The sequence below is a fragment of the Oncorhynchus clarkii genome, unplaced genomic scaffold (genome assembly GCF_045791955.1).
Source record: "Oncorhynchus clarkii lewisi isolate Uvic-CL-2024 unplaced genomic scaffold, UVic_Ocla_1.0 unplaced_contig_7596_pilon_pilon, whole genome shotgun sequence".
NCBI classification, from domain to species: domain Eukaryota; kingdom Metazoa; phylum Chordata; class Actinopteri; order Salmoniformes; family Salmonidae; genus Oncorhynchus; species Oncorhynchus clarkii.
This window is the reverse complement of record NW_027261112.1, coordinates 92,042-119,656: the sequence shown is the minus strand read 5'-3', so window position 1 is coordinate 119,656 and position 27,615 is coordinate 92,042. Positions and strand designations below refer to the sequence as shown.

The window sequence follows — 27,615 nt, the reverse complement described above, 5'->3', positions numbered from 1 at the left end:
TGGCCATCACAAAGCCCTGACCTCAATCCTATAGAAAATTTGTGGGCAGAACTGAAAAAGCGTGTGCGAGCACGGAGGCCTGACTCAGTTACACCAGCTCTGTCAGGAGGAATGGGCTAAAATTGACGCAACTTATTATGGGAAGCTCGTGGAAGGCTACCCAAAACGTTTGACCCAAGTTAAACAATTTAAAGGCAATGCTACCAAATACTAATTGAGTGTATGTAAACTTCTGACCCACTGGGAATGTAATGAAAGAAATAAAAGCTGAAATAAATAATTCTCTCTACTATTATTCTGATATTTCACATTCTTAAAATAAAGTGGTGATCCTAACTGACCTAAGACAGGGACGTTCTACTAGGATTAAATGTCAGGAATTAAGAAAAACTGTGTTTAAATGTATTCCGACTTCAACTGTGCATAGGGAATAGGGAATGAGGATGTAAACTTCAGACTTCAACTGTGCATAGGGAATAGGGAATGAGGATGTAAACTTCAGACTTCAACTGTGCATAGGGAATAGGGAATGAGGATGTAAACTTCAGACTTCAACTGTGCATAGGGAATAGGGAATGAGGATGTAAACTTCAGACTTCAACTGTGCATAGGGAATAGGGAATGAGGATGTAAACTTCAGACTTCAACTGTGCATAGGGAATAGGGAATGAGGATGTAAACTTCAGACTTCAACTGTGCATAGGGAATAGGGAATGAGGATGTAAACTTCAGACTTCAACTGTGCATATGGAATAGGGAATGAGGATGTAAACTTCAGACTTCAACTGTGCATAGGGAATAGGGAATGAGGATGTAAACTTCAGACTTCAACTGTGCATAGGGAATAGGGAATGAGGATGTAAACTTCAGACTTCAACTGTGCATAGGGAATAGGGAATGAGGATGTAAACTTCAGACTTCAACTGTGCATAGGGAATAGGGAATGAGGATGTAAACTTCAGACTTCAACTGTGCATAGGGAATAGGGAATGAGGATGTAAACTTCAGACTTCAACTGTGCATAGGGAATAGGGAATGAGGATGTAAACTTCAGACTTCAACTGTGCATAGGGAATAGGGAATGAGGATGTAAACTTCAGACTTCAACTGTGCATAGGGAATAGGGAATGAGGATGTAAACTTCAGACTTCAACTGTGCATAGGGAATAGGGAATGAGGATGTAAACTTCAGACTTCAACTGTGCATAGGGAATAGGGAATGAGGATGTAAACTTCAGACTTCAACTGTGCATAGGGAATAGGGAATGAGGATGTAAACTTCAGACTTCAACTGTGCATAGGGAATAGGGAATGAGGATGTAAACTTCAGACTTCAACTGTGCATAGGGAATAGGGAATGAGGATGTAAACTTCAGACTTCAACTGTGCATAGGGAATAGGGAATGAGGATGTAAACTTCAGACTTCAACTGTGCATAGGGAATAGGGAATGAGGATGTAAACTTCAGACTTCAACTGTGCATAGGGAATAGGGAATGAGGATGTAAACTTCAGACTTCAACTGTGCATAGGGAATAGGGAATGAGGATGTAAACTTCAGACTTCAACTGTGCATAGGGAATAGGGAATGAGGATGCGAGGTTTACTCTCCACTGCAGATTCTTCCATTTAAACAATGGTAGTTGTTCCAGAAAGGTAAGTGACCCCAGCCACCTTCAGACTTTAAGTAACGTCCATTTCGAAAGTTAACATGACCAAAGGTACAGTTACATTGTAAGATGCAACATTTTAAGTCGGCGGGAAAACAATTTTATAAGTTGAAATATTTTTTTCAAACTAGTCCTTACACTTCTTATCAACATAAGCCATCTGTTGTTCAGGTGAAGTGCAGACTGTATAGAGACACAGCACCCTGTTAAACAGAACCCATAGTAAAGAAGGCAGATCTTTGCCCCAGATATTATCATCATGTCTGTTTTGAATTAACCAGCATCATATACCGACATTAAAATAGACCCATGTCTATCTGGTTATATCTGTGGCTGCCTACGGCTAAGTTTAGGATTCAGAAATGACTATGTCAAATGTTATACGTGAAACTGAAATCTGCTGTTGATGCACTGCAAATACCAGGAGGAGAACACGGAAGCAGCAGTAACTACGGCTAAATATAGACTTTCTGAGCTGCCTGGGTCTTAATATAGACAATGTGTGAAAGACTGTCACGGATGTCAGGCTGTCTGCTTAATTTAACACAGAGTTTTGTTTTTAAGCTAAACGCCCTGAAGGAGCACTGAATCAACCTCTTTGGCTTTTTGAAGAAGATACAATAAACTGTTACTAATAGATATTAATTCACCTGCAGTTTTCCTTGAGCGAAAGAAGTGATGGGGCCTCCTCATTGGTGGAGAGGTATCACTAAGCGCCAACGGCAGGGACTGGCGGGTAAAGGAGATTTATGAATGACAGGTCCAATTTGTTTTTAGCACCAGGGAGAGACAAGCAGCACCCTGCCCCATGCCCAAATTCTTCCCCTCCGAGGGCCCTGCCAACAGGGGATAGGGTGACTCATAACCAGTGGCTGCACTCCCACTGCACTAGCCTCCTCTCTGACACCATGGGCCAACACTACCACCACACAGCTCCGTGACCGCCTGTCCCCAACGTGTTTATTTCTATAACAGATCTGTCTCTCGTTAGCCCCCATGGCGGTTAGAGTGACGATCACAGCCTTCATTTGAGATGTTGGCATGGCAATGGCAGGTGTTTGCTTCCCAATTGGCACCCCATTTCCTATATGGTGCACTACTTTTGACCAGAGCCCATAGGGAATAGGGTGCCATGTGGGACACAGTCCGTGTCTGTTTTTACCTTGAGGAGTCACACTAGCAGGTTTCACCCACCACACAGCAGAGAGAGAGAGAGAATAGAGACAAGTCGTCTGGACTGGTGAGAGTGTTACATGTTGTGACGTCTGTGATGTGAGATATGTGTTCTTGGATCTCTTCCCATCATCTATTTGTCTAATAATAATAATAATAATAATGACAATAGGCTAGAAGACAGTGTCCATGTTAGATCCTACAGCTACATACCATAGGTGGTGTCCTGCTTCATTTGCAGTCAATGGATAGGCTATAGGGCCAGTTTCCCAGACACAGATGAAGCCTCGTCCTGGACTAAAAAGCATGCTTAATGGAGACTCATCATTGAATCACAGGGCGGCACACAATGGACCCAGCGTCGTCCGGGTCAGGGGAGGGTTTGGCCGAGGCCGTTATTGTAAAACAGGAATTTGTTCTTAACTGACTGACCGAGTTAAATAAAGGTTCAATAAAAACATTCAATAAAAAAGTGACAGACTCTATATGACCAAAGGTATGTGGACACCTGCTCGTCAGACATCTCATTCCAAAATCATGGTCATTAATATGGAGATGGTCCCCCCCCTTTGCTTCTATAACAGCCTCCACTCTTCTGGGAAGGCTTTCTACTAGATGTTGGAACGTTGCTGTGGGAACTTGCTTCCATTCAGCCACAAGAGCATTAGTGAGGTCGGGCGCTGATGTTGGGCGATTAGGCCTGGCTCACAGTCAACGTTCCAATTCATCCCAAAGGTGTTGGATGTGGCTGAAGTGAGGGCTCTGTGCAGACCTGGCTTCTGTTCCCCAAACTGTTGCAGACCTGGAACAGGAAAGGGCCTTCCCCAAACTGTTGCCACGAAGTTCTCCCACACTGGAACAGGAAAGGACCTTCCCCAAACTGTTGCCTTCCCCAAAACAGGAAAGGACCTTCCCCAAACTGTTGCCACAAAGTTCTCCCAACTGGAACAGGAAAGGGCCTTCCCCAAACTGTTGCCACGAAGTTCTCCCACTGGAACAGGAAAGGGCCTTCCCCAAACTGTTGCCACAAAGTTCTCCCACACTGGAACAGGAAAGGGCCTTCCCCAAACTGTTGCCACAAAGTTTTCCCTTCACTGGAACTAAGGGGCCAAGCCCAAACCATGAAATATCAGCATCAGACCATTATTCTTCCTCCTCCAAACTTTACAGTCTGTACTATGCATTGGGGCAGGTAGTGTTCTTCTGGCATCCGCCAAACGCCAGATGGTGAAGCGTGATTCATCACTCCAGAAACACATTTCCACTGCTCCAGAGTCCAATGGTGGCGAGCTTTACACCACTCCAGCCAGCGCTTGGCATTGCGCATGTTGATTTTAGGCTTGTGTGCCACTGCTCGGCTATGGAAACCCATTTAGTGAAGCTGCTGACGAACAGTTCTTGTGCTGACGTTTTCTTCGAGAGGCAGTTTGGAACTGGGTGGTGAGTGTTGCAACCGAGGACAGACAATTTTTGTGCGCTTCAGCACTCGGAGGTCTCTTTCTGTGAACTTGTGTGGCCTACCACTTTGTGGCTGAGCCGTTGTTGCTCCTAGACGTTTCACTTCACAATAACAGCACTTACAGTTGAATGGGGCATCTCTAGCAGGGCATACATTTGACGAATTGACTTGTTGGAAAGGTGGCATCATATGACTGTGCGCATGGCTGTGTGCTGTCAGCAACAGATGTGGCTGAAATAGCCGAATCCACTAATTTGAAGGGGTGTCCACATACCTTTATATATATAGTATTGTCTTAATTAATCAGTGTCCGAGAAACTGGCCCATAGTGTTTAATGTATCATTCTGAATGGCGATGAGACTGTGGCCGACACTATGACACTAAGTAGACATATCACCACTAGGTTAATTAAGAAGTATTGGGTTATTCATCTTTCTGATGGTACTTTGACTGCTTGACTGCTTACTCATAGCAACACTTTGTGAAGACCATAATATTATTATAGATCTCTGTGAAGACCATAATATTATTATAGAGCTCTTTGAAAACCATAATAATATTATAGATCTCTGTATAGACCATAATAATATTATAGAGCTCTGTGAAAACCATAATATTATTATAGAGCTCTTTGAAAACCATAATAATATTATAGAGCTCTGTATAGACCATAATAATATTATAGAGCTCTGTATAGACCATAATAATATTATAGATCTCTGTATAGACCATAATAATATTATAGATCTCCGTGAAGACCATAATATTATTATAGATCTCTGTATAGACCATAATATTATTATAGAGCTCTGTATAGACCATAATAATATTATAGAGCTCTGTGAAAGCCATAATAATATTATAGATCTCTGTGAAAACCATAATAATATTATAGATCTCTGTGAAAACCATAATAATATTATAAGGCTCTGTGAAAACCATAATAATATTATAGAGCTCTGTATAGACCATAATAATATTATAGAGCTCTGTATAGACCATCATAATATTATAGATCTCTGTGAAGACTATAATAAAATTATAGAGCTCTGTGAAAACCATAATAATATTATAGAGCTCTGTATAGAGCATAATAATATTATAGATCTCTGTGAAGACTATAATAAAATTATAGAGCTCTTTGAAAACCATAATAATATTATAGAGCTCTGTGAAAACCATCATAATATTATAGAGCTCTGTGAAAACCATAATAATATTATAGATCTCTGTATTGACCATAATAATATTATAGAGCTCTGTGAAAACCATAATAATATTATAAATCTCTGTATAGACCATAATAATATTATAGAGCTCTGTGAAAACCATAATAATATTATAGATCTCTGTGAAGACCATAATAATATTATAGATCTCTGTGAAGACCATAATAATATTATAGATCTCTGTATAGACCATAATAATATTATAGAGCTCTGTGAAAACCATAATAATATTATAGATCTCTGTGAAGACTATAATAATATTATAGATCTCTGTATAGACCATAATAATATTATAGATCTCTGTATAGACCATAATAATATTATAGATCTCTGTGAAGACTATAATAATATTATAGATCTCTGTGAAGACTATAATAATATTATAGATCTCTGTGAAAACCATAATAATATTATAGATCTCTGTGAAGACTATAAAAAGTGCAATAATCTTAATATAACAGTGTGATAATGAGAGTTTTCAGTGAATTTATGTAAATTAGGAAGCTCATCTGCATTTCCTGTGGCAAATAAGAATTCTCAGCAACAAAAGAGCGATCAAATAAGATTCTACATCTGTTTTGAAACTTACAGACACATTCGTTAAAAGACAGCAACAAACAACAAGACAATAATGATAATAATAATATAACACTTACAATCCAACAATCGAAAATGATCTGAATATAAGTGAAAAGACATCAACAAACAAAAAATTAGATCACAACAACTGACACTTAATTATAAATACAGTGCAATAGAGTCAATCCAACAATCCCAAACAATACTTTTTCCTGCTTTCCAAAAACATTGTGACATTCAACCAAGCTCTCAGAGCTCTTTCTAACTGGCCTTGTATAAATAGAAACTGGGAGATGCAGAAGATGTTTCAGGGCAGGAATAGCCTGATGCTTGGGTCTGCTATGTGGTGCTGGATCTCTCATTAAGTGCCTTGTTATTTTTGGGCAGCTGGCACGTCTAAAGCAGGAAACAGAGCTTTATTTTTAAGTCCCAGGCGGTCAGGCTCGTCTTCGCAGCTCAAACAGAGCTGTGGCTTGCAGGCTATCATCTAACGCTAACAAAAGGAGCCGAGCCGCTGCCGAGCCGCTGCCGAGCCACAAACCGAACCACTCAAACCCTGGTCATTCACCATAGAGTTTAATGTGTATGTCCTTGAAGGGATACTTGGGGATTTTGGCAATGAGGCCCTTTATCTACTTCCCAAGAATCAGATGAACTCTGTGGTGTGTCTCCGTGTCCAGTATGAAGGAAGTTAGAGGTAGTCTCATCAGCCAATGCTAACTAGCGTTAGCATAATGACTGGAAGTCTATGGTTATCTGCAAGCATGCTAGTTAACAATTGCACTAATAAAAACGATATCCACAAGTTCATCTGACTGGTGAAAATCCAGAAATAGCCTTTAATGTAATGAAACTGTCCAACCATGGGGCACTGCTTTATACAGTCTATAGGACTCTGTCACCTCCCAGAATCACTACCGTTCTGTTCTGTACACTGTCCAACCATGGGGCACTGCTTTATACAGTCTATAGGACTCTGTCACCTCCCAGAATCACTACCGTTCTGTTCTGTACACTGTCCAACCATGGGGCACTGCTTTATACAGTCTATAGGACTCTGTCACCTCCCAGAATCACTACCGTTCTGTTCTGTACACTGTCCAACCATGGGGCACTGCTTTATACAGTCTATAGGACTCTGTCACCTCCCAGAATCACTACCGTTCTGTTCTGTACACTGTCCAACCATGGGGCACTGCTTTATACAGTCTATAGGACTCTGTCACCTCCCAGAATCACTACCGTTCTGTTCTGTACACTGTCCAACCATGGGGCACTGCTTTATACAGTCTATAGGACTCTGTCACCTCCCAGAATCACTACCGTTCTGTTCTGTACACTGTCCAACCATGGGGCACTGCTTTATACAGTCTATAGGACTCTGTCACCTCCCAGAATCACTACCGTTCTGTTCTGTACACTGTCCAACCATGGGGCACTGCTTTATACAGTCTATAGGACTCTGTCACCTCCCAAAATCACTACCGTTCTGTTCTGTACACTGTCCAACCATGGGGCACTGCTTTATACAGTCTATAGGACTCTGTCACCTCCCAAAATCACTACCGTTCTGTTCTGTACACTGTCCAACCATGGGGCACTGCTTTATACAGTCTATAGGACTCTGTCACCTCCCAAAATCACTACCGTTCTGTTCTGTACACTGTCCAACCATGGGGCACTGCTTTATACAGTCTATAGGACTCTGTCACCTCCCAAAATCACTACCGTTCTGTTCTGTACACTGTCCAACCATGGGGCACTGCTTTATACAGTCTATAGGACTCTGTCACCTCCCAAAATCACTACCGTTCTGTTCTGTACACTGTCCAACCATGGGGCACTGCTTTATACAGTCTATAGGACTCTGTCACCTCCCAGAATCACTACCGTTCTGTTCTGTACACTGTCCAACCATGGGGCACTGCTTTATACAGTCTATAGGACTCTGTCACCTCCCAAAATCACTACCGTTCTGTTCTGTACACTGTCCAACCATGGGGCACTGCTTTATACAGTCTATAGGACTCTGTCACCTCCCAAAATCACTACCGTTCTGTTCTGTACACTGTCCAACCATGGGGCACTGCTTTATACAGTCTATAGGACTCTGTCACCTCCCAAAATCACTACCGTTCTGTTCTGTACACTGTCCAACCATGGGGCACTGCTTTATACAGTCTATAGGACTCTGTCACCTCCCAAAATCACTACCGTTCTGTTCTGTACACTGTCCAACCATGGGGCACTGCTTTATACAGTCTATAGGACTCTGTCACCTCCCAGAATCACTACCGTTCTGTTCTGTACACTGTCCAACCATGGGGCACTGCTTTATACAGTCTATAGGACTCTGTCACCTCCCAAAATCACTACCGTTCTGTTCTGTACACTGTCCAACCATGGGGCACTGCTTTATACAGTCTATAGGACTCTGTCACCTCCCAAAATCACTACCGTTCTGTTCTGTACACTGTCCAACCATGGGGCACTGCTTTATACAGTCTATAGGACTCTGTCACCTCCCAAAATCACTACCGTTCTGTTCTGTACACTGTCCAACCATGGGGCACTGCTTTATACAGTCTATAGGACTCTGTCACCTCCCAGAATCACTACCGTTCTGTTCTGTACACTGTCCAACCATGGGGCACTGCTTTATACAGTCTATAGGACTCTGTCACCTCCCAAAATCACTACCGTTCTGTTCTGTACACTGTCCAACCATGGGGCACTGCTTTATACAGTCTATAGGACTCTGTCACCTCCCAAAATCACTACCGTTCTGTTCTGTACACTGTCCAACCATGGGGCACTGCTTTATACAGTCTATAGGACTCTGTCACCTCCCAAAATCACTACCGTTCTGTTCTGTACACTGTCCAACCATGGGGCACTGCTTTATACAGTCTATAGGACTCTGTCACCTCCCAAAATCACTACCGTTCTGTTCTGTACACTGTCCAACCATGGGGCACTGCTTTATACAGTCTATAGGACTCTGTCACCTCCCAAAATCACTACCGTTCTGTTCTGTACACTGTCCAACCATGGGGCACTGCTTTATACAGTCTATAGGACTCTGTCACCTCCCAAAATCACTACCGTTCTGTTCTGTACACTGTCCAACCATGGGGCACTGCTTTATACAGTCTATAGGACTCTGTCACCTCCCAAAATCACTACCGTTCTGTTCTGTACACTGTCCAACCATGGGGCACTGCTTTATACAGTCTATAGGACTCTGTCACCTCCCAAAATCACTACCGTTCTGTTCTGTACACTGTCCAACCATGGGGCACTGCTTTATACAGTCTATAGGACTCTGTCACCTCCCAGAATCACTACCGTTCTGTTCTGTACACTGTCCAACCATGGGGCACTGCTTTATACAGTCTATAGGACTCTGTCACCTCCCAAAATCACTACCGTTCTGTTCTGTACACTGTCCAACCATGGGGCACTGCTTTATACAGTCTATAGGACTCTGTCACCTCCCAAAATCACTACCGTTCTGTTCTGTACACTGTCCAACCATGGGGCACTGCTTTATACAGTCTATAGGACTCTGTCACCTCCCAAAATCACTACCGTTCTGTTCTGTACACTGTCCAACCATGGGGCACTGCTTTATACAGTCTATAGGACTCTGTCACCTCCCAAAATCACTACCGTTCTGTTCTGTACACTGTCCAACCATGGGGCACTGCTTTATACAGTCTATAGGACTCTGTCACCTCCCAAAATCACTACCGTTCTGTTCTGTACACTGTCCAACCATGGGGCACTGCTTTATACAGTCTATAGGACTCTGTCACCTCCCAAAATCACTACCGTTCTGTTCTGTACACTGTCCAACCATGGGGCACTGCTTTATACAGTCTATAGGACTCTGTCACCTCCCAAAATCACTACCGTTCTGTTCTGTACACTGTCCAACCATGGGGCACTGCTTTATACAGTCTATAGGACTCTGTCACCTCCCAAAATCACTACCGTTCTGTTCTGTACACTGTCCAACCATGGGGCACTGCTTTATACAGTCTATAGGACTCTGTCACCTCCCAGAATCACTACCGTTCTGTTCTGTACACTGTCCAACCATGGGGCACTGCTTTATACAGTCTATAGGACTCTGTCACCTCCCAAAATCACTACCGTTCTGTTCTGTACACTGTCCAACCATGGGGCACTGCTTTATACAGTCTATAGGACTCTGTCACCTCCCAGAATCACTACCGTTCTGTTCTGTACACTGTCCAACCATGGGGCACTGCTTTATACAGTCTATAGGACTCTGTCACCTCCCAAAATCACTACCGTTCTGTTCTGTACACTGTCCAACCATGGGGCACTGCTTTATACAGTCTATAGGACTCTGTCACCTCCCAGAATCACTACCGTTCTGTTCTGTACACTGTCCAACCATGGGGCACTGCTTTATACAGTCTATAGGACTCTGTCACCTCCCAAAATCACTACCGTTCTGTTCTGTACACTGTCCAACCATGGGGCACTGCTTTATACAGTCTATAGGACTCTGTCACCTCCCAAAATCACTACCGTTCTGTTCTGTACACTGTCCAACCATGGGGCACTGCTTTATACAGTCTATAGGACTCTGTCACCTCCCAGAATCACTACCGTTCTGTTCTGTACACTGTCCAACCATGGGGCACTGCTTTATACAGTCTATAGGACTCTGTCACCTCCCAAAATCACTACCGTTCTGTTCTGTACACTGTCCAACCATGGGGCACTGCTTTATACAGTCTATAGGACTCTGTCACCTCCCAAAATCACTACCGTTCTGTTCTGTACACTGTCCAACCATGGGGCACTGCTTTATACAGTCTATAGGACTCTGTCACCTCCCAGAATCACTACCGTTCTGTTCTGTACACTGTCCAACCATGGGGCACTGCTTTATACAGTCTATAGGACTCTGTCACCTCCCAAAATCACTACCGTTCTGTTCTGTACACTGTCCAACCATGGGGCACTGCTTTATACAGTCTATAGGACTCTGTCACCTCCCAAAATCACTACCGTTCTGTTCTGTACACTGTCCAACCATGGGGCACTGCTTTATACAGTCTATAGGACTCTGTCACCTCCCAAAATCACTACCGTTCTGTTCTGTACACTGTCCAACCATGGGGCACTGCTTTATACAGTCTATAGGACTCTGTCACCTCCCAGAATCACTACCGTTCTGTTCTGTACACTGTCCAACCATGGGGCACTGCTTTATACAGTCTATAGGACTCTGTCACCTCCCAAAATCACTACCGTTCTGTTCTGTACACTGTCCAACCATGGGGCACTGCTTTATACAGTCTATAGGACTCTGTCACCTCCCAAAATCACTACCGTTCTGTTCTGTACACTGTCCAACCATGGGGCACTGCTTTATACAGTCTATAGGACTCTGTCACCTCCCAAAATCACTACCGTTCTGTTCTGTACACTGTCCAACCATGGGGCACTGCTTTATACAGTCTATAGGACTCTGTCACCTCCCAAAATCACTACCGTTCTGTTCTGTACACTGTCCAACCATGGGGCACTGCTTTATACAGTCTATAGGACTCTGTCACCTCCCAGAATCACTACCGTTCTGTTCTGTACACTGTCCAACCATGGGGCACTGCTTTATACAGTCTATAGGACTCTGTCACCTCCCAAAATCACTACCGTTCTGTTCTGTACACTGTCCAACCATGGGAAATCACTACCGTTCTGTTCTGTACACTGTCCAACCATGGGGCACTGCTTTATACAGTCTATAGGACTCTGTCACCTCCCAAAATCACTACCGTTCTGTTCTGTACACTGTCCAACCATGGGGCACTGCTTTATACAGTCTATAGGACTCTGTCACCTCCCAAAATCACTACCGTTCTGTTCTGTACAGTAACATAGCAACACAATCAAGGTAATGTACATAAGGGTGGCAGACAGAGAGAGAACTGTACGTTTCCCATTTGTATAGCACTTTACTACCTTCCCAGGATGCCATGCGAAGCCTGTCTTTTTCCTTGTACAGGTCCAAGCATCAGCCCAGTGATGGACGGATGTGGGCCCAGCACATTCAGAGCAACTCAACAGAGCTTCACACCATACAGACACTCTGATAGGCCGTATAGATAACTCTGATAGGCCGTACAGACACTCTGATTGGCCGTACAGACACTCTGATTGGCCGTACAGACACTCTGATTGGCCGTATAGACACTCTGATAGGCCGTACAGACACTCTGATAGGCCGTACAGACACTCTGATAGGCCGTACAGACACTCTGATAGGCCGTACAGACACTCTGATTGGCCGTACAGACACTCTGATTGGCCGTACAGACACTCTGATTGGCCGTATAGACACTCTGATAGGCCGTACAGACACTCTGATAGGCCGTACAGACACTCTGATAGGCCGTACAGACACTCTGATAGGCCGTACAGACACTCTGATTGGCCGTACAGACACTCTGATAGGCCGTACAGACACTCTGATAGGCCGTACAGACACTCTGATAGGCCGTACAGACACTCTGATAGGCCGTACAGACACTCTGATAGGCCGTACAGACACTCTGATAGGCCGTACAGACACTCTGATAGGCCGTACAGACACTCTGATAGGCCGTACAGACACTCTGATAGGCCGTACAGACACCCTGATAGGCCGTACAGACACTCTGATAGGCCGTACAGACACTCTGATTGGCCGTACAGACACTCTGATAGGCCGTACAGACACTCTGATAGGCCGTACAGACACTCTGATAGGCCGTACAGACACTCTGATAGGCCGTACAGACACTCTGATAGGCCGTACAGACACTCTGATAGGCCGTTGTGTATTAGAAATTACGCAACAACAGCTGCTCCTCTGATATTATGTTCCTCTAAATTTCATCAAATTTGTATCAAATTATTAGAGTGAAGAAATAATTGCTTGATACCAAGACTATGCTTATTGTAGTCTTGGTATTATTCATTTTCAAACCGTATATTTGGAACGTTCAACTATTGTTTAACAGCTCAAGAGGAACATCTTGTTACATATTTGTAATGCAGAAGGGGTACAGAGTAACTGTAATGCAATATACAAATCTAATTCACCAATGACAGTCTTTGTTAAGCAGCAGATGATTGAAATGAATATAACGGTAGAGAGAGCAGCAGACAAAGGAGAGGCCATGGTCATATTAGAGCGCATTATAAACACAGTGTTGTTGTGTGTTTTATTATTCTCAACAATCCCACTTCCTGACATTACATTCAGTTAACTAATTAGTCATTTTCTCTTTTTCAAAAAGCCTTTGTGTCTGAGCACTTTGTTTTGGTCACGTTAGAACATGTTGATGTCACTGCTACATGGCTCATCTCATTAAAATCACAAAGACATGTTGTCTTCCTCCCTCTGAATTCATTGAGCTTCTTCAACATGAAAGCCGGAGAGATGAGAGTGTTATTAAGTGAAGTGTGAATTCATGAAGAGCTCTGTGGACAGAAACCTTTATGAATGTTGGTTCTCCAGATAGTGGCAAGGACAGCTTCATCACCACTGAATGTGATTATAAACCCACTCATAACACACCATTTTAGATGGTTTCAGATGTTATGTCTAACATGTGTACTGTCAGGGAATGAATGTATGTGTATCTTTCTGTATGTGAGCTTCACTAGGTCAAATTCCTAACAACTTATGTTTACCCTGTCTACCCTGTCGATCCTGTCTGCCCTGTTTACCCTGTCTACCCTGTTTACCCTGTCTACCCTGTTTAACCCGTTTACCCTGTCTGCCCTGTTTACCCTGTCGATCCTGTCTACCCTGTTTACCCTGTCTACCCTGTTTACCCTGTCTACCCTGTCTACCCTGTCTACCCTGTTTACCCTGTCTACCCTGTTTACCCTGTCTACCCTGTTTACCCTGTTTACCCTGTTTACCCTGTCTGTCTACCCTGTTTACCCTGTCTACCCTGATTTACCCTGTCTACCCTGTTTAACCCCCTGTCTACCCTGTTTAACCTGTTTACCCTGTCTACACTGTCGATCCTGTCTACCCTGTTTACCCTGTCTACCCTGTTTACCCTGTCTACCCTGTTTAACCCGTTTACCCTGTCTGCACTGTTTACCCTGTTTAACCTGTTTACCCTGTCTACCCTGTTTAACCTGTTTACCCTGTCTACACTGTTTACCCTGTCTCCATGGTCTTAGTCCAACAGAACAGACCTGTGTGCTGTGCAGCAGTCACTGTGGTGCCTCCCTGCCTCCCATGCAGCCGTCATAAAAGGCATGTGACAAGGCTATTTTTAGAACCGAAAATATAATCGTCAACAAGTGAAACCAGAATAAGAGACAGGCACACACACACACACACACACACACACACACACACACACACACACACACACACACACACACACACACACACACACACACACACACACACACACACACACACACACACACACACACACACACACACACACACACACACACACACACACACACTTAATAGATGAATGATAAATGAAGTATATCTCTCCTTCCAAAAGCACTGTTATATCAGGGGTGTGCTGCTGGCTGCTGAGATGGAGTGATAAAGACAGCAAGGCGCCTAATCTTAGCTGGCTAATGCCATAAGCCCAAAATAACACACCTAAGAATAGCTGACCCACAGAATAAGCAAGAAGCCTGAATTTCAGGCACTTAAAATATCTTGTTGTTTGGCAGATAATGTTCTGTGAGAAGAAGAACAAGAACAAGAAGAACAAGAAGAGATGAAATGCTTGGCTTGAAGGAGAGAGAAAAGCAGCAATGGATGTTGGGATTGACCTGGTGTTCTATTGACAGAGCAGAGGAGATAGAATGTGTCATGCTAGAGCCTTATTCACACTTGTTCTGCTCTTCTTGTTCTGCTGACTACCATGGATCATGTACTGTACTACCTTTCAGCTTGTCTACAGGATACAATACAACAGAATAGAATAAAACAGAGCAGAATAGAACAGAGCAGAATAGAACAGAGCAGAATAGAACAGAGCAGAATAGAACAGACCAGAAAAGAACAACAGAATAGAACAGAGCAGAATAGAACAGAGCAGAATAAAACAGAGCAGAATAGAACAGAGCAGAATAGAACAGAGCAGAATAGAACAGAGCAGAATAGAACAGAGCAGAATAAAACAGAGCAGAATAGAACAGAGCAGAATAGAACAGAGCAGAATAGAACAGAGCAGAATAGAACAGAGAAATAGAACAGAGAAGAATAGAATACAACATAATTGAACAGAGCAGAACAGAACAGAATAGGACAGAATATAATATAATAGAACAGAGTAGAATATCATAGAATATGACAGAATAGAACATAATCGAACAGAGCAGAATAGAATAGGACAGATTAGAACATAATAGAACAAAGCAGAACAGAATAGGACAGAATAGAATAGAACAGAATAGGACAGAATAGAATAGAGCAGAACAGAGCCGAATAGAATAGGACAGAATAGAATAGAACAGAATAGGACAGAATAGAATAGAACAGAATAGGACAGAATAGAATAGAGCAGAACAGAGCCGAATAGAATAGGACAGAATAGAATAGAACAGAGCAGAATAGAATAGGACAGAAAAGAGACATAATAGAACAGAGCAGGATAGAATAGGATAGAATATAATAGAACAGAGCAGAATAAAATAGGACAGAATAGAGACATACTATAATAGAATATAATCGAACAGAGCAGAATAGAATAACAATGCAGTATGTAGTTAATGAGTAGAGATGTGTTAGTTCTGTAGTTAATGAAGTAGAGATTTTTAGTTCTGTGGTTAATGAAGTAGAAATGTGTTTGTCCTGTAGTTAATTAAATAGAGATGTGTTTGTTCTGTGGTTAATTAAGTAGATATGTGTTTGTTCTGTAGTTAATGAAGTAGAGATGTGTTGGTACTGTAGTTAATTAAGTAGATATGTGTTTGTTCTGTAGTTAATGAAGTAGATATGTGTGTGTCCTGTAGTTAATTAAGTAGAGATGTGTTTGTTCTGTAGTTAATGAAGTAGAGATGTGTTGGTACTGTAGTTAATTAAGTAGAGATGTGTTTGTTCTGTAGTTAATGAAGTAGAGATGTGTTGGTACTGTAGTTAATTAAGTAGATATGTGTTTGTCCTGTAGTTAATGAAGTAGAGATGTGTTTGTTCTGTAGTTAATGTGTTTGTCCTGTAGTTAATTTAGTAGAGATGTGTTTGTTCTGTAGTTAATGAAGTAGATATGTGTTTGTCCTGTAGTTAATTAAGTAGATATGTGTTTGTCCTGTAGTTAATTAAGTAGAGATGTGTTTGTAGTTAATGAAGTAGAGACGTGGCTGTTCTGTAGTTAATGAAGTAGATATGTGTTTGTTCTGTAGTTAATGAAGTAGAGATTTTTAGTTCTGTGGTTAATGTAGAAATGTGTTTGTCCTGTAGTTAATTAAATAGAGATGTGTTTGTTCTGTGGTTAATTAAGTAGATATGTGTTTGTTCTGTAGTTAATGAAGTAGATGTGTTGGTATGTGTTAATGTAGATATGTGTTTGTTCTGTAGTTAATGAAGTAGATATGTGTTTGTCCTGTAGTTAATTAAGTAGATATGTGTTTGTTCTGTAGTTAATGAAGTAGATATGTGTTTGTTCTGTAGTTAATTAAGTAGATATGTGTTTGTTCTGTAGTTAATGAAGTAGATATGTGTTTGTCCTGTAGTTAATGAAGTAGATATGTGTTTGTTCTGTAGTTAATGAAGTAGATATGTGTTTGTTCTGTAGTTAATTAAGTAGATATGTGTATGTTCTGTAGTTAATGAAGTAGATATGTGTATGTTCTGTAGTTAATGAAGTAGATATGTGTTTGTTCTGTAGTTAATGAAGTAGATATGTGTTTGTCCTGTAGTTAATGAAGTAGATATGTGTATGTTACTGTAGTTAATGAAGTAGATATGTGTATGTTCTGTAGTTAATGAAGTAGATATGTGTATGTTCTGTAGTTAATGAAGTAGATATGTGTATGTTCTGTAGTTAATGAAGTAGATATGTGTTTGTCCTGTAGTTAATTTAGTAGAGATGTGTTTGTTCTGTAGTTAATGAAGTAGATATGTGTTTGTCCTGTAGTTAATTAAGTAGATATGTGTTTGTCCTGTAGTTAATGAAGTAGATATGTGTTTGTTCTGTAGTTAATGAAGTAGATATGTGTTTGTTCTGTAGTTAATGAAGTAGATATGTGTTTGTTCTGTAGTTAATGAAGTAGATATGTGTTTGTCCTGTAGTTAATGAAGTAGATATGTTTTGGTACTGTAGTTAATGAAGTAGATATGTGTTTGTTCTGTAGTTAATGAAGTAGATATGTGTTTGTTCTGTAGTTAATGAAGTAGATATGTGTTTGTCCTGTAGTTAATATATTGTACTGGTGGTTAAATATAGTTCTACAACAGACAACAGTACAATGAGGAGAAATACACTGAGTTTACAGAAACACACTATAAGAGTCATGTTCACAGAGCATGTGGTATCCTTGGTGATCAATGTGAGGATGTGTGAAATTAATCATTTAAGCGTTTATCTCTGATGTTCACAAGTTATTGAGAAATCAATAGCCATAATATTCATTTCCTGTATACAACTCTGCCCACAATACGCAGTACATGACGCAATCTGTGTATTGTCATAACAATGCTGCCCACCAAAACTCCTGACATTTACTGTAGTGTGTGTGCTTTCCCATAATACAATGCTGGTCCCATTAGATGACAACAGCCAAGTGAATGTTCTGAACTACCACAAGTCCAAAAGGCAGAGAATAGCAGAGTGACTCACATTGAGTGAATACCGAAAAACCGACATTACTCAGAATGATGTCAGATTCGTTTGAACCCTGAGATTCATTTCTCAGGTCAGGAATAGAATGTCATTGTGTTTGGTAAACATCCACAGAGACGCAGAGATTATCTTTTGATGTTCATTTCCCTTTGCCTTGTACTGTCTGTATTTTTACCATGGCATTTCCTGCTACTGTTATACCTCAAAAAGTGAAGCCTGACATGGAAGCCTCCCTATCCAAACACAACATCCCTTCCATGTTTTCATGCCATTTCATTGTGGTGACAATGACTGTAAAAAGCACAGTGCTATTAATATGCACCAAAACATTCAGTCCCATATCCACACAATGATAAAACTATGTGTATTTACTAACACTCACTATACAGACCGTTTTAAACATGTTTGTTTTACTCCTTTCAGACTCAAGCAAACAGAGAAACAATGACAGTAAATGAATACAAGGAGGAACTGCCCATCCAAAAGCACTGCACACTGTAAAACCATGCAGTATAGTATCACACATGTAAATACCTGGATACAGAAAGCAGTGCCTGATCATAACGCGTTGCTGTGCTGAGAAGTTTGGAGCCCTCCTTTCACAGAGGCAGACAGATAGAGACTGACTGGGAGAGACCGGAGAGTTGAGAGAATGAAACCGAGGGAGAGGGAGGTAGGGAGTGAGAGAAAAGAGAGAGAGAGCGGCAGACCGCCAGATGAAGAGAAACAGAGAGAGAGGATAAGAGTGCTGTAAAAATCCAGAGGAAAAAGAGAGAGAGAGCGGCAGACCGCCAGATGAAGAGAAACAGAGAGAGAGGATAAGAGTGCTGTAAAAATCCAGAGGAAAAAGAGAAAGATCCCTTTAGGAGCAGAGAGAGAGCATGGTGGGTCTGGTCACCTGAGTTCACGTTGTGCATCTTCTGCTGGTCCAAGAGTCGCTGGTGGACAACGAGCTTGTTTGTTGTGGTGGAGAAATTTGACTCGCTCTCGTAAATCGTCTGCAGCATACTCCACTCAGCGCTCAGGTCGCATCGCAAGTCCTGCTCTTCCTGTCCCTAAAGAGCCAACCCTCTCACAGCAGTGCACTCAGGGGAACGACCACGACGGCGTACGGATACTAGACACAGAAACAGCTCTCCTCCTTTTCCTCTGAGGAAACTCTCTCTCTCTTGCTGTGCTGAAACGCAATACAATAACCACACCACACACTCCCTCTGTGAGGCTTTCCCCAATATACTGTGACTACACAGCACAATAGAACACAGAGCTTCAGTCAAGAAGTCCCTGTTCAGACAGAGTTAGAAGATGACTGGCAGTCTGATTCTCTTCTCTTGTTGTGACACCGAGCTACTACCCTGCTCTTATTCCCTCTGATCTCTCTCTCGTCTGTCTGTCTTCTCCTCTCTGTTCCTCTCTCAGTAATGTCTGAGCGGTGAGAGTGAGCCTGCCTGTGTTTCAACCTTCCAGTGGGGGGTGTACTAGTCAGAGATGAGCTAAGCCGTGCACTGTTTATCCGTCAACCTCTCACAGGAAAGTAATGCTTGAGCCGGAGAGGGTGCAAGCTTCATTTGCATGTGAATTAACAACAGCGTGGCCCACAGGTGACAGAAATAGAACAATGGCCGGCCCCAGCTATAAATAGGAGGGCCGAGGCGAGGGGATTGGAGCAGCATTGATGCGTTTAAAAATACCTCCACCAAACACAGCTGTCTCTTCTACAGCTCTACAGCTAGATTCCTGCCAGAAGGCATGTCTCCTGACTGACTCTCTCCCTCCCTCTCTCCCAGAGCAGAGCCCAGCCAAGCTGCAGATGGAGGCTCACTCTGCTTGATTCCTCTCTCTCCCCCTCTCTCTCTCTCTTGCTCTTTTCTCTCACTCTTTCTCTCATTTCAACTCTATTTATCTCTCTCTCCCTCTCTCATCTCTCTCTCCCTCTCTCTCTACCCTCTCTCAACTGGGATTCTTCATTTCTTTCTCTCGTACAAGATTCATCCTTATATCCCTTTTTCCAAAACATACTATCCAAATCAAATATATTTCCTCATCCGTACAAGGTCTTGCTACTGTTGTTTTTCTTTCATTCTAGTTTATGGTGCCTGTGATATTCTGTATTTTGACAACGTAACTTTTATTTTTATTGGCAGCCCATTTCTGATAGGTTGGTTATTAGTTCAAGCAGCCCATTTCTGATAGGTTGGTTATTAGTTCAAGCAGCCCATTTCTGATAGGTTGGTTATTAGTTCAAGCAGCCCATTTCTGATAGGTTGGTTATTAGTTCAAGCAGCCCATTTCTGATAGGTTGGTTATTAGTTCAAGCAGCCCATATCTGATAGGTTGGTTATTAGTTCAAGCAGCCCATATCTGATAGGTTGGTTATTAGTTCAAGCAGCCCATATCTGATAGGTTGGTTATTAGTTCAAGCAGCCCATATCTGATAGGTTGGTTATTAGTTCAAGCAGCCCATTTCTGATAGGTTGGTTATTAGTTCAAGCAGCCCATTTCTGATAGGTTGGTTATTAGTTCAATCTCAAGATGATTGGTTAGTCATTGAGAGTAACAAACGAGCACCATATTCTGCATGTTAAAGAAACACATGTATTATATAACTAGCTGTGTCAACCCTACCAGATCAAATCAAAATCAAATCAAATAAAATGTATTTATATAGCCCTTCGTACATCAGCTGATATCTCAAAGTGCTGTACAGAAACCCAGCCTAAAACCCCAAACAGCAAGCAATGCAGGTGTAGAAGCACGGATCACCCTGACCTAACCACCTGACCAAGTGGAATAGTAGCTATTATCTCAGACTGTAGGATGGAGAGAGAGCAGGGGTCAGTGTGCATCCAGGACACTGCAGATGTAGGATCTTCATTTCAGCCAGTTTGCTATAACAGGAAACAAATCCTGCAGCAACAAGAAATGTGAATTATTGTGTGGATTATAATTAATGGGTATTTTTATGAAGGCGTTAATACATGTTTCATCAGGGCAAATCAAGTCTTACATTTTAACGTGGAAATGCCAAACTTTAGAACCTTTTTAAAACCCTGAATACACTACAAGTTGGCCTTTCCTAACCCTAACCATAACCCTAACCCTAACCCTAACCATAACCCTAACCCTAACCCTAACCCTAACCCTACAAGTTGGCCTTTCCTGCCGTGCAGGAACATTCTCAGCTACAAAATAGGGTTAACCCTAACCCTAACCCTAACCCTACACTACAAGTTGGCCTTTCCTGCCGTGCAGGAACATTCTCAGATACAAAATAGTCATCAAATTAAGATCCTAAATCTGTACTGCTCTTGAGGAAGCATGCCCTGAGCCAGCCAATCGTGTGAGGAAGCATGCCGTGAGCCAGCCAATCGTGTGAGGGGGCATGCCCTGAGCCAGCCAATCGTGTGAGGAGGCATGCCGTGAGCCAGCCAATCGTGTGAGGAAGCATGCCGTGAGCCAGCCAATCGTGTGAGGAAGCATGCCCTGAGCCAGCCAATCGTGTGAGGAAGCATGCCCTGAGCCAGCCAATCGTGTGAGGAGGCATACCGTGAGCCAGCCAATCGTGTGAGGAAGCATGCCCTGAGCCAGCCAATCGTGTGAGGAAGCATGCCCTGAGCCAGCCAATCGTGTGAGGAAGCATGCCCTGAGCCAGCCAATCGTGTGAGGAAGCATGCCCTGAGCCAGCCAATCGTGTGAGGAAGCATGCCCTGAGCCAGCCAATCGTGTGAGGAAGCATGCCGTGAGCCAGCCAATCGTGTGAGGAAGCATGCCGTGAGCCAGCCAATCATGTGAGGAAGCATGCCGTGAGCCAGCCAATCGTGTGAGGAAGCATGTCGTGAGCCAGCCAGTCATGTGAGGAAGCATGCCGTGAGCCAGCCAGTCATGTGAGGAAGCATGCCCTAAGGCAGTGGTTCCCAAAATGTTTATAGTCCCGTACCCCTTCAAACATTCAACCTCCAGCTGCATACCCCCTCTAGCACCAGGGTCAGCGCACTCTCAAATGCTGTTTTTTTGCCATCATTGTAAGCCTGCCACACTTATACGGTACATTTCTTAAACATAACAATGAGTGTGAGTTTTTGTCACAACTTCCCACAAAGCTCGTGGGAAGTGACAAAGAGCTCTTATAGGACCAGGGCACAAATAATAATATAATAATAATCAACAATTGTGCTCTTTATTTAACCATCTTACATATAAAACTGTATTTGTTCATCAAAAATTGGCAATGACTAAACATGTTGGGTTGTATTGGAGAGAGTCTCAGTCCTAAATCATTTTCCACACACAGTCTGTGCCTGTATTTAGTTTTCATGAGGGCCGAGAATCCACTCTCACATAGGTACCTGGTTGCAAAGGGCATCAGTGTCTTAACAGCAGGATTTGCCAAGGCAGGATACTCTGAGCGCAGCCCAATCCAGAAATCTGGCTTTCCCTTCTGATTAAATTATATTTTCACAGAACCGCTTGTTGCAATTTCGATGAGGCTCTCTTGTTCAGATATGGTAAGTGAACTGGAGGCAGGGCATGAAAGGTATATCGAATTCAGTTGTTTGTGCCATCTGTTTCGGGAAAGTACCTGTGTAATTGCGTACCCAACTCACTCAGGTGCTTCGCTATATCACATTTGACATTGTCTGTAAGCTTGAGTTCATTTGCATAAAGAATCATACAATGATGGAAAGACCTGTGTGTTGTCCTTATTAATGCAGACAGAGAAGAGCTCCAACTCCTTAATCATAGCCTCAATTTTGTCCCGCACATTGAATATATAGTTGCGGAGAGTCCCTGCAATCCTAGATTCAGATCATTCAGTCGAGAAAAAACATCACCCAGATAGGCCAGTCATGTGAGAAACAACATCACCCAGATAGGCCAGCCGTGTGAGAAAAAACATCACCCAGATAGGCCAGTTGTGTGAGAAACTCGTCATCATGCAAGTGGTCAGACAAGTGAAAATTATGGTCAGTAAAGAAAACTTTAAGCTCGTTTCACAATTCAAAAAAACTTGTCAATACTTTGCCCTGTCATCAAGGCAAAGGGTGGCTATTTGAAGAATCTCAAATATGAAATATATTTTAATTTGTTTAACACTTTTTTGGTACAACCTGGTATTTAAAAATGTGGAAAGCATCAGCCTGACTACCATTGCTCAGACTCTGACCAAACATAGAGTTGGAATGAAACAGTTTTACACACTTTTGAAAGGAACAGTGAGCGGGTCAAGGAACTCCGGCACCAATACGTCCAGGTATGATGTCTATCCAATATGTCTAGTTCTATAGTGAGTTTTACACTATGCTACTCTACATGTAAACATAGGTTACAGTACATACAGTAGGACATACTGAAAAGCATTTACACATGCTGTGTTTGATTTCTTTCAGAGAGTCATGGAGGTGGAGGCTAATCAGACCCCATAATGAAATAATGTATGTAGACGAGGCAGGGTTTAACCTGGCAAAAGCACATTGGCGGGTAAGAAACGTCATAGAGAAAAGGGCCACTGTTGACGTGCCGGGTCAGAGAGGAGCAAATATCACAATGTGTGCTTCAACCTCGAGTGCTGGTTTGGTCCTGCAGAAATGCCAGATTGGACCCTGCAACACTGAGCACCTTCTTTTGTTTTTAGATGATCTCCACCAACAACTGGTGCCAGAAGCAGAAAAAGAACAGCTGGGAGAACAGCCCCCCCCCCCCCCCCCCCCCCACTCACCGTTCCGCAACCTTTTTTCTGCCTGGAGGTGGAAAGTGTATGATCATCGGTCACATGACCAAATGTCCCTTCTGGATGCAATGGATGCCGTCTGCAGAGACATTTCAGCTGAAGAATGTCAGGGGTGGATAAGGCAGGCCAAGCGTTTCTATCCAAGGTGCATAGCGAGAGACGACATAAGATGTGATGTGAATGAGAACATGTGGCCAAATGCTGAAGATGGTATAGATTAGAACAGGACGGGGCATTTTACTGTTTTTACCTTCTGTGTCTTTTTTACTGTAATTGGCCATGTATGTTGGATGTGTTGTTGAACCAAAGGTCATGTATGTTGGATGTGTTGTTGAACCAAAGGCCATGTATGTTGGAGGTGTTGTTGAACCAAAGGCCATGTATGTTGGATGTGTTGTTGAACCAAAGGCCATGTATGTTGGATGTGTTGTTGAACCAAAGGCCATGTATGTTGGATGTGTTGTTGAACCAAAGGTCATGTATGTTGGATGTGTTGTTGAACCAAAGGCCATGTATGTTGGAGGTGTTGTTGAACCAAAGGCCATGTATGTTGGATGTGTTGTTGAACCAAAGGCCATGTATGTTGGATGTGTTGTTGAACCAAAGGCCATGTATGTTGGATGTGTTGTTGAACCAAAGGCCATGTATGTTGGATGTGTTGTTGAACCAAAGGCCATGTATGTTGGATGTGTTGTTGAACCAAAGGCCATGTATGTTGGATTTCTTGTTGATCACTGGCAGCAATTTCATGTTGCTAATAACGCTTTTACTGCAGCACTTCCTATTTGTTTCTACTGTACATTCTATGAAGTAAAGATCACTCATTCACTTTTAGATAGTATGTTGCCAAAATTGCATACATTCGACACTCGAAACTGAATTATAAAAAACGATGGATTTCATATTGTCTAATGTCTGCAGGTAGAACCGAAACCTGAACAGTAATGCAGTTTTTGTAATGCCATCAACTGTTAGTCTTTTGAAAGTCATTGTGCTAAGATTGACTATATGCTCCTCTTGGATAGAAAACATGTGCTAGTGTTTTGACAAAAATGATTAAATATTGAGTCGGGTTTACCGTGTTTTGATAGAGTTAGTGTATGTAGAGAAAGTGTTTTTGTATGTTGAAATGTATTTAATGAACAAAATGTGGTTTTGAGCAGAACATTAACTATTTGGCTAATTGTGTGTTGCTGTATTTAAGAGTTTAGAAAAAGTATCTTAAGTATAGGTAAATGCTTGTTAGCGACTGTAAAAAAAACTTTAACAGCTTTCAGCTTTGCTTCCGTTTGTCCTTGTCTAAAACACAGGACAACACTATCCCTTTCATAGTCATGTGACACAACAGGTTAAACACAAACTACTGCATCAGAACTAGGTCACTAGGGAGTGCTGTGCATTGATGGCATTACAGAGCACAGGAGGTGGGTGGCACCTTAATTGGGGAGGACGTGCTTGTGGTAACGGCTGGAGCGGAATGAGTGGAAGGGTATCAAATACATCAAACACATTTCTATGTTTCACGTTTCTATGGTTTCCATGTGCTTGATGCCATTTCATTTGCTCCGTTCCAGCCATTATTATGAGCCGTCCTCCCCTCAGCAGCCTCCACTGGTACAGAGGAACAAAATAGTTCATTGTTTGATAATACATCCACATGATCTGTTTGAATGGCAGGGGGAAGGAAGCAATCGCTTTGGTCTGGCTCTAAAAACAGAACAGTGTATTATTCCATCAGAGCCCCGTAGAGAACCCATAACATGATAATTAGACTCATAACATACACGTCAGGTCGAGTGTTCTCTCTGACCACTGATAGACGCAGGCCTGACTTACTGGCTAAGTGGGCCTGAGATACTGGCTAAGCAGGCTTGAGTTACTGGCTAAGCTAGTGGGCTGAGTTACTGCTACCGGGCTGAGTTACTAAGCTACCGGGCTGAGTTACAGGCTAAGTTAGTGGGTTGAGTTACAGACTAGCGGGATGAGTTACTGGCTAAGCTACCGGGCTGAGTTACTGGCTAAGTTAGTGGGTTGAGTTACTGGCTAAGCTAGCGGGCTGAGTTATAGGCTAAGCTACCGGGCTGAGTTACTGGCTAAGTTAGTGGGTTGAGTTATAGACTAAGTTAGTGGGCTGAGTTACTGGCTAAGCTACCGGGCTGAGTTACAGGCTAAGTTAGTGGGTTGAGTTACAGACTAAGTTAGTGGGCTGAGTTACTGGCTAAGCTACCGGGCTGAGTTACAGGCTAAGTTACAGGCTAAGCTAGCGGGCTGAGTTACTGGCTAAGCTACCGGGCTGAGTTACAGGCTAAGTTAGTGTGTTGATTTACAGACTAAGTTAGCGGGCTAAGTTACTGGCTAAGCTAGCGGGCTGAGTTACTGGCTAAGCTACTGGGCTGAGTTACAGGCTAAGTTAGTGGGTTGAGTTACAGACTAAGTTAGCGGGCTGAGTTACTGGCTAAGCTACCGGGCTGAGTTACAGGCTAAGTTAGTGGGTTGAGTTACAGACTAAGTTAGCGGGCTGAGTTACTGGCTAAGCTACCGGGCTGAGTTACAGGCTAAGTTAGTGTGTTGATTTACAGATTAAGTTAGCGGGCTAAATTACTGGCTAAGCTAGCGGGCTGAGTTACTGGCTAAGCTACCGGGCTGAGTTACAGGCTAAGTTAGCGGGTTGAGTTACTGGCTAAGCTAGCGGGCTGAGTTACAGGCTAAGTTAGTGGGTTGAGTTACTGGCTAAGCTAGCGGGCTTTGCCTTTAAAATTGTCATCTTCTTTTCCTTCATAATTTGACCTGTCCTCCAGCCAGGGGCGTGAAGCCAGCACAGTGCTATTTATAGAGTCCTGCTCAGCGCTTTTATGACTCTACAGGCAGGGGAGAGAGAGAGAGAGAGGGCGAGAGAGAGAAGGAGAGACAGAGAGAGAAAGAGAGAAAGGAGTTGGACTGTGTTATTTCAGCTGGCCAAACAGTTAAACCCTCAATGCTTTTATTACAACACAACATGGGAAACACATAATAGGGAATGCACAGCTCACAGGCTATACTCAAGTGGCAAAAAAATCTATGTCATTTTGGAATAAAACTAAATGATCATATTTGTTTCTGTTATATTAAACAGCGTCATACTGTAGGCAATACACTGTTTTTTCTTTTTCTTAATAAAGCAATGAGCATTTGGACAGCCTTGGGAATTATCAGCTACCTAAAAGCTTGAGTTACATTTAAATGTTAGATTTAGATTGAGGCAATGTGATTGCAATGTCGGGTTTGCAGAGCCATGCATACTGTACATCATTGTATCTATTCTAGTGAGATTTAAATATATCTATCCTAGTAAGATTTATCTATCTGCCTGGCTAACCTAAAGTACCTACATCATGGAAAACATGGTCTACAATTAGTGATTGTTTTTATCTCCACAGGCGACATAATCCCCAGTAAATTAGAGCAATTAGAGTTAGGAAACTCCTGATCCATCCATCTCTATGTAGTCTATCTAAAGGGGAATTTGGCTGTGGTGCAGCGAGGGGAGTGGGGGATTAAAGATCTGTCAGTCTTGCAATGTAAATAGTAAAGTTGTCTGTCTTTAATATATTTTTTATTGTGTGTATGGACATTGTGGCGTAAAAATTTAATAATAATAAACACAACTGCACCATCTGTCACAGTGACAGACCAGCTCTGATCCTGAAACCTAGAGACCTGGAGCTGTCACAGTGACAGACCAGCTCTGATCCTAAAACCTAGAGACCTGGAGCTGTCACAGTGACAGACCAGCTCTGATCCTAAAACCTATAGACCTGGAGCTGTCACAGTGACCCACCAGCTCTGATCCTAAAACCTAGAGACCTGGAGCTGTCACAGTGACAGACCAGCTCTGATCCTAAAACCTAGAGACCTGGAGCTGTCACAGTGACAGACCAGC

General features: G+C 42.6%; 1 protein-coding gene across 6 annotated transcripts in view; it reads right to left on the bottom strand.

The window, feature by feature from the left end:
- The window catches only part of LOC139404895 (histone deacetylase 9-B-like), a 67,000-nt gene extending 47,420 nt beyond the window's left edge, over positions 1 to 19,580 (bottom strand). The window contains exons 1-2 of one of the 6 annotated variants that reach the window (XM_071147437.1): positions 18,867 to 19,571; positions 18,503 to 18,590 (exon numbers count right to left, since the gene is read on the bottom strand). In XM_071147437.1, coding sequence (XP_071003538.1) covers positions 18,503 to 18,530 — 28 coding nt within the window. In that variant the 5' untranslated portion in view covers positions 18,531 to 18,590; positions 18,867 to 19,571. Of the gene's footprint in view, positions 1 to 18,502; positions 18,595 to 18,866 lie in introns of all 6 variants that reach the window. The other 5 variants (XM_071147436.1, XM_071147435.1, XM_071147434.1 and 2 more) reach the window with 5 other exon arrangements.
- Between the last annotated feature and the right edge of the window lie 8,035 nt (positions 19,581 to 27,615).